Here is an 11087-nt window from a genome sequence, read left to right on the forward strand (position 1 = left end):
CGGCCTGTATCTGCCCCGAGGCATTGCTGTCTGGAGTAAAGGGGTAAAGTATTGGGATGTGGGGAGGCAGTAGTTCTGCTGTTCATTAACCTTTACCTGCTTGTCCCCTGCCCAGCCAATGCACTGCAGTTAGACAAGAGAACAGGTCCTTTTCCGTGGAATACTCATGGGGTGCCATTGGTATCATTTTGATCCCAGGCATTTGAGTGTTAAATCCTCCAGCAGTTGATTATATATTTTATCTGGATGATTTTGGGGGGAAACTCATCTCTATATTGGGGGACGGAGGGATTTGTTTCTAGGGTGTTCTGGTATTAACACCACTTTTAAATTTGTTTATGGAGTTCTCCTGGCAATTGCCAACAAATTGCTTTGTGCATTGCAGTTGCCAGCAGATTGCTTTGAGACTTATTGTGGAAAGTGACTCATAAGAAATAATAGTCGTTATTATAAAAGAGTAGAAATGTGTGGCAGGAGTGTGATTCAGATGCCAGTCCTCTGCACATGAAGGAAGTCCTACCTGTGTGACTCTTGGAAGAATAGGCAGCAGTGCTTATCAGCATTCCTAGGTCTGTTTATACATTCAGGACAAACAGTAGCAGAGTCTTGTGGCACCTTTCAGATGAGTATATTTCATTTTACAGCCGCAGCTGCTTTTGTGCTCTAAGAGTTCATCCCATGAGATGCATGCATGAAGGCAGAATACAAAGACTCTTGTTGCAGACTGTACGCAAGCCGCTCTAGTCTTCATGTTAACTGTTGTAGCTGTAGCCAGCGAACAGATCATATGTCCCTGCTCTGGCGGGATTGGAGGGGAAAGACCCCCTACGAGTGGTTCCTGACTTCTACCTCCCCTTCCCCTTCCGTACCTTGCAGTTTATCTATGAGGACTCCATGGACTTGATTGCCAAGCTGCCATGTATAGCTGCAAAGATTTACCGCAATCTGTACCGTGAAGGCAGCAGCATTGGCGCCATCGATCCCGCCTTAGACTGGTCGCACAACTTCACCAACATGCTGGGCTATAATGACCCCGAGTTCATTGAACTCATGCGCCTCTACCTCACCATTCACAGGTAAGTCTTACCTGTCTTGTGTACAAGAGAGGCTTGAAAGAGCTGTGAGCTGATGGAGCAACAGAAAGAACTGAGGCCTGAGCTTTTGTGCCTTTAGCACTTGTGTCCTTCCCCCACACATCCATTACTGCCAGCGCACTAAGCATTGGTGCAATTTCCCCCATATGCTTTCTGTGCTTGAGCATAAGGAAGGTGCTCAGCAAGCCTTCCTGGGGAGAGCGTTCCACAAACGAGGAGCCACTGCAGAAAAGGCCCACTCTCATCATTTCATTTATTACGGCCATAGGCCCATACAGGTAAAAACAACACATAAGCGACAGCTTGTGCCGTGGGGGGGGGGGGGAAACAGTCGCTAAAACACCACTATAACAATAAAATACTATAAGATGGAAAGGCATACTACGCCTTAATTAGCTTGTAGTGCTCCTTGTCGTCGCTTTTGGGAAAGGACAGCGACCAGGAATCTAGCCACCTTCAGGGTCGTGTGGGTATCCTTGTCCTGCAAGATTTGGGCAAGGTGGAATTTTGGTGGGGTACCCTCTAGTTTCTGAATGATAGATCCCAACAAATTTGCCCGTGGCGCATTGAACAAGGGGCAAAAGAACATAATGTGCTGGAGCGACTCCGGCGTCACCTTATCACATTCGCACACGGCGGGGGCTTGGCCCTTTGAGAATCTATGTCTCAGGACATTGGAGGGAAAAACGTTAAACCTCGCTTTGGTGAAGGCCAGTCTATGGGCAACAGTCGAAAGGGAGGAGAGGTATGATGGAACGCAATAAGTTAAAGTGATACCAATGTTCTGGGTCGAACAAACACCTCCCCCCAGCGTATAATTTCGCTGTAAGTCGATGTCATCCAGTCTTTGGCGGATCAGTCTTTGAGCAGTGATTTGGTCTAGTTTTAGGGAATCTGAGGGAGAGATTCCATAACTCCACTCTTGTGGAGGAGGCACACAAAGAAGGGCCTCAGATGACGATCACAGGGTCCATTCATATGAGGAGAGGCGGTCCCTGGGGTCCTTTAAGGCTTTATAGGTCAAAGTCAGCATTTTGAATTGGCCCGGAAACTGATTAGCAACCAGTGAAGTTGGGCCAGGCTCGGCGCAATATACCGTATTTTTCGCTCCATAATACGCACCAGACCATAAGACGCACCTAGTTTTTGGAAGAGGAAACAAGAAAAAATATATTCTGAATCCCAGAAGCCAGGACAGCCAGCGGGATCTCAGTGCAGCGATCCCACTGGCTGTCCTGGCTTATGGGATAGCCGCACGCTGTGCTCCGGAGGCTTTGCATTGCTTTCGCTGAAGCCATGGAGCCTGCATTCGCTCCATAAGTCGCACACACATTTCCCCTTATTTTTAGGAGGGGAAAAGTTCGTCTTATAGAATGAAAAATACGGTAATCTCAAACCACCTTACCCCGGTGAGCAACCTGGCTGCCGAATTTTACACCAGCTGAAGTTTCTGAACCGCCTTCAGGGGCAGCCCTATGTACAACACATTGCATTAATCTAACCTGGAGGTTACCAGAGCATAGACAGCAGTAGTTAGGCTATCTCTGTCTAGGTTGGGGCATAGCTAGGCCGCCAGCCAAAGCTGTTGGAAGATTGTCCATGCCTCTGAGGCCACTTGAGCATCAAGCGACAGCAAAGGATCCAGGAGTACCTCCAAGCTCCTTCAAAGGGAATGTAACTTCCCATTCGTCCAACCACCCACTAACAGTGCCCCAGTCTTATCTGGATTGAGCTTCAGTTTGTCGACACTCACCTTTTTTCTCTAGTTGACAGTGGTTTTATTGCCAACAGGCATAGCACTCAAGCATCTGATATAATCTGTAGCCTTTTGCGACAGTTGAGATGTGCAGGGAGCTGGGTGCATAGTTCAGGGATTAGAGTTTTCATGTATAATGTCCTAATATTCTGTTAAAGCAGTAGCCTTCAGTATTTAACCCACCTTTAACCCAAACGTGAATTTGGTGTCCCATTTCTAAATCTTCTTTTTACCATATGTTTGTATGCTGCTACTCCTACTGCTGTTGGATCAAGCTGTGACCCAGCAGTTGGTCCCAATCCATCAGCCCAACTGAGAGGCCTCTGCCTGAAATCCTGTTGCTAGTTGGGTTAATATGACTTCATATGTTCCATGGGTAGGCAAACTAAGGCCCGGGGGCCGGATGTGGCCTAATCGCCTTCAAAATCCTGTCCGGGAATCAGTGTGTTTTTACATGAGCAGAATGTGTCCTTTTATTTAAAATGCATCTCTGGGTTATTTGTGGGGCAGAGGAATTCGTTCATGATTATTTTTTTCAAAATATAGTCCAGCCCCCCGACAAGGTCTGAGGGACAGTGGACAGGCCCCCTGCTGAAAAAGTTTGCTGACCCCTGAATGTTCTCTTCAGCGGCTCCCTCTAGTGGCAGAGAACCCTAACTTTTGTTTAACCCTCAATTGGGAGCTACATGTTACAAGGGTAATGTTACTTTCGCCCCGGTAGGTTGTTTCTTGCAGCTGTGGTGTGCTGGGGCTGTAGAATTGTAGAGTTGGAAGGGACTCCATTGCGTCATCTAGTCCAACCCCCTGCAGTGCAGGAATCTTTTTGCCCAATGTGGGGCTTTAACACACAACCCTGACGTTAAGAGTCTCATGCGCTATTGACAGAGCTGAGAAAGCCGCTTTCGTGAACATCTTTCATGCTTGCATATGATGACTATAAAATGAATTCATTGTAACTGCTATTGTACTTCTGGAATATTATGTGTGTCATCTTTTCTGTTCAGGAAGAAATGTTGGTGAGAATCTTAATTTATTAACCACTGGCCAAATGCATACAGAACTTCATTTCAGTCTGCTTGCTGTGCGCTCTAAGCTTCCTTGTTCCCTGCCCCTCCCCCTTTGTTTTCTGCAGTGACCACGAGGGTGGTAATGTCAGTGCCCATACCAGTCACCTAGTGGGCAGTGCCCTCTCCGACCCTTACCTGGCTTTTGCTGCAGCCATGAATGGTCTGGCTGGCCCACTCCACGGTCTTGCAAATCAGGTAGGGGGCTGCATTGCCAAGCAGTGCTGGCAAATCTTGAATTTGGTGGAGAGCCTTTAGGGAGCCCTCCCTGTTCTTGCACATTATCAGCAAATCTCACGGGCTTTTTGCAGGAAGTGCTGGTATGGTTGACGAACTTGCAGAAGGAGCTGGGTGAGGATGTGTCCGACACGAAACTGAGGGATTTCATCTGGAATACTTTGAACTCTGGCAGGGTGAGTGTTGGCGGCATCAAAGCCTTAATGGGGCAACAGAGGGAGGGGTTGCAGTTGGGAGAAAACTGTAGAGATTTAGGTTGCAGTGAGGTCTGTTATAAAATGGGGTGGTGGGGGCACAGAGAGACCACACTGGCTTATGGGATTTCAACTTGTAAACTCCACAAAAGCATATATGCGCAGCCATATTTAGGTTTTTGTTTTGCTTTTTAAGCTGAGCTTCTCAGGAAGAGGAATCCTGCCTAAAGTATTCATTCTTCTTTTTCCTGCACTTCCCACATCCCTGGTGCCTTTCCCCTGTCCTATTTTATCAATTCAATGTGGGGATTCTTAGAATAGCAACTCATGTCCTGTTCTGTGTTAGAAAGGAGTATATTCCCCCTCCACCACGTTGATTACATGACCACAAAGAGTGGCCTAAATGTATTTTAAGGATGCGTAATTATCCCCCAGTTCTTCTTTAGCAGCCACTGGGAAGTGAAGCACGTGAATTAGCTGCAGAAGAAAGGCATTGATGTACTAGCTAGTGGATTCCCAGTACCTTTGTAGTCTCACTTGGCATAGAAATGGGGAGCAAAAACAGGAAGTCAGGTGCTGGGAGTCATCCACAATGGGAGAAGATAAACAAGGACTTCAAGTCAGTCTATGCTATGGGCCAATAGGGCACTCCTCCTAGAAACCAGCCAGGAGACAGTTGGCAGGATGAAGCTGTACAGAAAATGGATATGGCCGCCTAGATTTTCTCTTGCTGTCTGTGTGCAAATATATATTTCACACGCACACAATTTCCAATCATGATCTCATTCCACAAGCTTTAAACTGCTGTAGGGCTGGGGGAAGAGGAGGAAGCTCCCAGGTGAGAGCTGGGAGGGTTTCCTCTTCTGTACATGCAATAAGAGTTAAGATACAGTGCTGGAGGACCTGGTATTCACTTTCTCTTCTTTTCTTCTTTATTTTCTTCCTTCTCTTATTCTTGCTTTTTTCTTATCTCTCTAGATTAGTTTGGCTCTTATTGTATTTTATGTTGGAAACTTTTAATAAAAATTGATTAAAAACTTAGCCTGCTCTAGGGCTTGTTAAAACAGGTCAGTGTAAAAAATGATTGTGAGCTGGTGGGAACTGCCTAAGGAGTCCCACAGGCAGGATGGTGGGGGAAGGTGAGAAATTAAAGGTAGTGGTGGCACTGTGTGAAAACCTATCGATCAAGGTGTGGATGTTGGCAACTATGAAGGGGGCTGAGTACTTGCCTGTTAACCCCTTTGCACTAAAAAGGATATACCAAGAACTCAGGCCACAAGTTTCAATATAAGGAATAATTCCTACTCGAGAGTTGAAAAGAAAAGCGTGTATATTCTGCTAAGAATAACAGTTTGAAGCTAATGGTAAATTTAAACACAACGTGTAAGTACAGTAGTTTTAAGGTAAAACGTTTAAGTACAGAAATAATGTAGTTTCAAATATGTAGTGATATTGTATAAAGGTACATAAAATACCAGTACACAACAATTATTTTGTACAAGTCTCAATGGCAGTCAAAAGGAGTCCATATTATATAGAATCACATCATATTGGGTACCACCCACAAGATTCTGTCAACGTCTCATGTTGCAGGTGGTTCCTGGCTATGGCCACGCAGTGCTGAGGAAGACGGACCCTCGCTACACCTGCCAGAGAGAATTTGCGCTCAAGCACCTTCCCAAAGATCCCCTCTTCAAGCTGGTGGCGCAGCTATACAAGATTGTCCCTAATGTGCTGCTGGAACAGGGCAAGGCCAAGAATCCCTGGCCCAATGTGGACGCACATAGTGGGGTCCTCCTGCAGGTGAGCTAACTACCTTTGGCAACCCTCTTTGAGGGCAGAGACCAAAGCCCTGGACTTTCTCAGCTAAAGGTGCCTGCTAGAATCTGGGCCCTACAAGCACATTTCTTAGGACTGAGCGCTGGGAATATATTTCCCTGGGAACTTGCCTTGCAGGCTCAAATAGAGGGCACTCTCAGCCCAGATTAGTATCACACTTTGCCTTTGGTCTAAGGCAGAGGATCATCTCACCTGCTTTCCAAAGCATGGGGGGAGATTTAGCACTGCCTAAAACTTACACTTTTGGACAGAAATGGATGGAACCCGCCGTATTCAGACCAATGGTGCAGGGAATCTTGTGATAAGTATCTTTAAAGGATGAGTTTTTATTTAAAAAATGGTTTTGAAGCTGTTGTGGTTTTGAGAATTTGTTGCACTGGCTCCTGCTAGTGCAACTGTTTAGTTGCATCCAGCCCATAATATAAGGGAAGGATAAAAGCAGGGTTTGAAAAACGTAGTTGAGGCTTAGATGATGTACCGAAATCACAAAATGCCAAGCTGATTAGGAGAGTCCTGATAAAAGGTATTTTGTGATGGGAAACTAGAGCTCTCAGTCACAGATTACTTCTCCCTCACCTCTGCCTGGTGTTTTCTGTTTATGTGGAGCACAAAACCCAGTATCTTAGAAGCTCTGAAGCCTCAGAGCCTGTCTGCTACAGCTTAGGCCACCTTGCAATCTGAGGGTCATCTGCCTCACCTCATCAAAATGACATCAGGTGACTTGTTTTCACCAGTCGTGGTGGATATGGCTGTGTTTGGGTGAAATGGAGGCAGCCTGGTGAACCTTATGGGTCCAGAGGTTTCCAACAGCTGCTTTAAAAACACAAGTTGGCTGGACACTGTAGGTGCACCTGTGTTCAGTTCAGTTATGGGATTCCCTGGCAGGGCTGAATCTGGTCTTTTTTGGGAGTGGTACAGACCCCAAATTGACTTGTGCACCACACTCGCTCCGATGTCAGAGGGATCAGTCTGCATCTTATATGCTTATGCCGCTTTGCTGCTCTAGGTAGCGCAGAAGCAAGCATGAGTCCGTTCCCTGGGGCAAAGCCTCTATTTCCAGGCACTAGATTAAATGTTTCTGCTTGTGCCCCACCAGTACACAGAGCTGCTCCTATCCTTGTCTGCAAGCCCAGTTTATTTCCCAACAGTAGGGCGCTGAACCAGCTCTGCAGGATTTACCGCAGTGTGATAGCAGTTTCTATCTTTCGGGGAGGATATTGGTAAATCCGCAGTGCAACCTGAAGCACCTTTTTTGCACTCAATTTGTGGGTGCTAAGTGAATAAGTGGGTGCAAAGGAAGCTTTGACTCAGCTGTTGATTTGCACAGTGTTCTAGAATGTGGCCGACATTCCCATGTAGCTCTGCATTGTAGGGGAAGGGCAATAATTGCCTGGGGCCGCTTGTTTTGCCATAGCCAATAAGCTGGTTGTGGAAACCTTGGTAAATTGTATGCCAGTCACCATTTGAACTCCTACACTTGCAGAACCCAGGCAGGGTGGTGATGTGCCTCCCTCTAGCAGTGGCTTAGGAGGCCTTGCAGATGCTATTATATCCAACCATAGTATAGGAATAGCATGAGGCAGAATTCCTAAACAACTGGGATTTGCGGTGGGCAAACCTGAAATGTTTCGGCTGGTATGAGACGAAGAATCAGGGTGCTTTGCCCTACCCCCCACCCTTCTAATTTCTGCAAATTTTTAAAGGAAAAACCCTACAGGAAGTGACTGGAAAAAAACCTTTCCTCTTCTGCCCTCTTGGAACAACAACAAAAATCACTTTGCAAGCGCTGTAGGATTCATGTCGCTTCCAGGAATTATTTCTTGTGTGTAAGAAGGATCAGATATATCAGCATTCAGTTTGTATGTTTTCTTAATCTCTTCCTGTGAGGCCCCTCGGAGCAATATACAGTATAGATTATGACAGTGCCCAGTCAGGTTTGTGTGTGTCCCCCAGTGCCTCCCAGGAACCTCACAGGTGGGTTTTGAAGGTGATGTCCTTCTGGTTTTCCTGAACACCTAGTGTTTGAGGTATACTGTATCTGTAGGTGGAGATTCCATTTTAGCACTCTCAACCATCGTGGCCAATACAGTGGAACCTTGGTGCTCAAACACCTTGGTACTCGAACATTTCGGCTCCCAAACGCCGAAAACCCGGAAGTGTTCCAGTTTTCAAATGTTTTTTGGAAGCTGAACATCCGATGTGGCTGTTGGCTATTGTTTTCAGGGCACTTGCACCCATCGGAAGCTGCGCCTTGGTTTTTGAACGGATTACGTTCAAGAACCAAGGGACACCTAGAGGGCTAAAGGGTTCCCTATATTTGCCATATAGGTTACAATAAAGATTTACTTAGTTAAGGGTTCTCTATGCCTGGTAAGTGGTCTTTTTCCTCCCCGGGGCCGTCCTCCTAACCACCACCTCTTTCTTTCTGCAGTACTACGGCATGAAGGAGATGAACTACTACACTGTGCTGTTTGGTGTGTCGCGAGCTCTTGGCGTCCTGTCGCAGCTCATCTGGAGCAGGGCGCTTGGCTTCCCTCTGGAGAGACCCAAATCCATGAGCACAGATGGGCTGATGGTGCTTGTGGGTGCAAAGTCAGGTTAAAGCAAGGGATAACGTGGCAATGGGTTAGCTGTCGAGGGAACGGTAGAGACAATACGACTTTTTTGTGTTTTGTTCAAAGGGCCTTGAAAAGATCCTTCCTTAGAGGCACTGACCATCGCATATTTTTTTCAGGTTATTTATGGGATAAATTCAAATAAAACTTATAGATACTTATCCTCCCCCTCCTCCTCCACACCTGCTACCTTAAAATACCACCTTAAAGTTAGTTTAGATTCCTAAACGCAGGGCCCAGGGCAGCTCTTCCCAACCTGAGCTGATGCCCCCGGCTAGAGAGAATGTTGCTTCTTTCCAGCTCAGACTCCTCCTCTTTCATCCCCTCTTATCGCCCCAGGTTGCAGGCCAGGAGCAGAGAATACTTCCCCTTTAACAATCATGTCATATCACATGCTGCTTTTTACCACCTTTCACAGATGGGGTGTTCTGCATTTTAAACAACGCCCTCCCTTTTTGGCAGGAGGGGGTTGGAGAGGAAAGCAGTTCTTTCCCGTCAGCTGAGCGCCATCCCCTTTTGTATACCCTTCTCCCGCCGCTGTCAAAAACGGCAGAATTGTGCTCTTAAAAGACAGAGCAGGTGAGGCTGTGACTTGAGTCACACTCCGGTGAAAAAGGTGAGTACAACTCACCTCCTTGCCTACCAAAGAGGGGCAACACAGACCTTTCCCTTCCCCCAATCCAAAGCTACCACAGCACTAGGTTGTCCTGACCTGCATTAATGCACACAACCCCCTGGGCAACCCACTGCCCCCCCCCCAAAAAAACCCTGATCTTCTGCGAGATGGTGCTTTGTTCCCAAAGATAAGACTCTCAAGAAACTTAATCTGCCAGGAACAAATAGCTCCTTGCCTCCCTCCTCTTCGGCCAGAGGAGATGAGAGCAGCGTGTTTGAAGCAAGTGACCTCCCCATCCCATTTTTAATTTTGACTTGAGTGTTGGTGCTGTGGTACTGAAAAGGTGGGTTGGGGGTGTCTCAATAGCAAAGAAGGTATTGGTAACGTTTCCAAAACGGCAGCTTTTAATAGCATTGCCATGTGGCGCTAAATTGGCTGGCCACACCTTGAGAGCAGCGATAGGTGAAAAGAATGGAACCTGTCTCCTGGCCTCCTTTCCTCTCTAGAAAGGACTTCATACACTCCTACCAATGTTTGTTTTTTCTCTGTGTGTTTGTGTGAAACCCTTTTTGTCCTAAAACCACAAACAACAAAAAAGGAAAGAAAAACCCCAATCTTAAGTTGAAGGCACAGTGTCAACAGCTGTGTAAGCATCAGCGTTCCGTTGCAAACTTCAGGTGGTTCTGTACAAACTGCAAAATAAATGTTTTTATTAACAAGTTACAGTATTGGAGTCTGTCCCTATGTATCAGTGAGGCCTGCAGCCCTTTGAACGATTGCTCCCAGTGACTGTTTGCGCCCCCACACACTCAATTCTTACCAGCCATCGTAGTTTGCTTAGGATACTGGAAACGCATAATCCTAAAGGAACAGAACAACCAGAGCTTCTTTACAGGTAGGCAAACTAAGGCCCGGGGGCCAGATCCAGCCCAATCGCCTTCTAAATCTGACCCACGGACGGTCCGGGAATCAGCATGTTTTTACATGAGTAGAATGTCTCCTTTTATTTAAACTGCATCTCTGGTTTATTTGTGGGGCATAGGAATTTGTTCATTTTTTTTTCTTTCTCTCCAAAATATAGTCCGGGCCCCCCACAAGGTCTGAGGGACAGTGGACCGGCCCCCTGCTGAAAAAGTTTGCTGACCCCTGAGGTACACATTGGCAACTCCAAAAAGTCCCCGTGACAGCAAACACAAGCTGTGTGTTTGTGTTTGTTGGTTTGGGGTGGTCAGTGGAATGGAGCTGCCCCACTTAAGTTTTTACTTGCACCGTTTCATATCCTAATTTGAAGTTGCTGCTTCCTTCGCAGCAGGGGTGGGACGTACAGCTACTTGTCACAAACCCAAAGGAATAACCCCAAGGTTCCTCCTATTTTTCTTCATTTTTGTCCCTTTTGTATATGCTCGTTCAATAAACTCTGTTGTACAATCACTACTTCAGAGCATCATCTGGAATAGGGCATTTTGAATTGTCGGTATTCTGATTTTGTATCGCAGCGGCGAGGCAAACCACTCAGCAGGTATGTATTCTTCCTGTACTGGGCAATTGCAGAGGCAATAGCTCCAAGGTGAAAACGACTTCCTTGATGCCAAGCATGGACATGGAATATTGTATGTGTATGTGCACACAGGGGACGCAGGTGGCGCTGTGGGTTAAACCACAGAGCCTAGGA

At 46.6% G+C, this 11087-nt stretch overlaps 1 protein-coding gene across 1 annotated transcript in view; it reads left to right on the plus strand.

Moving 5' to 3' along the window:
* The window catches only part of CS (citrate synthase), a 34245-nt gene extending 24107 nt beyond the window's left edge, over positions 1-10138 (plus strand). The window contains exons 7-11 of the mRNA XM_053374832.1: positions 877-1076; positions 3983-4112; positions 4226-4327; positions 5939-6148; positions 8616-10138. Coding sequence (XP_053230807.1) covers positions 877-1076; positions 3983-4112; positions 4226-4327; positions 5939-6148; positions 8616-8786 — 813 coding nt within the window. The 3' untranslated portion in view covers positions 8787-10138. The remainder of the gene's footprint in view (positions 1-876; positions 1077-3982; positions 4113-4225; positions 4328-5938; positions 6149-8615) is intronic.
* The last annotated feature ends 949 nt before the right edge of the window (positions 10139-11087 follow it).

The sequence above is a fragment of the Podarcis raffonei genome, chromosome 2 (assembly GCF_027172205.1).
Source record: "Podarcis raffonei isolate rPodRaf1 chromosome 2, rPodRaf1.pri, whole genome shotgun sequence".
In the NCBI taxonomy this organism is placed as follows: Eukaryota; Metazoa; Chordata; class Lepidosauria; order Squamata; family Lacertidae; genus Podarcis; species Podarcis raffonei.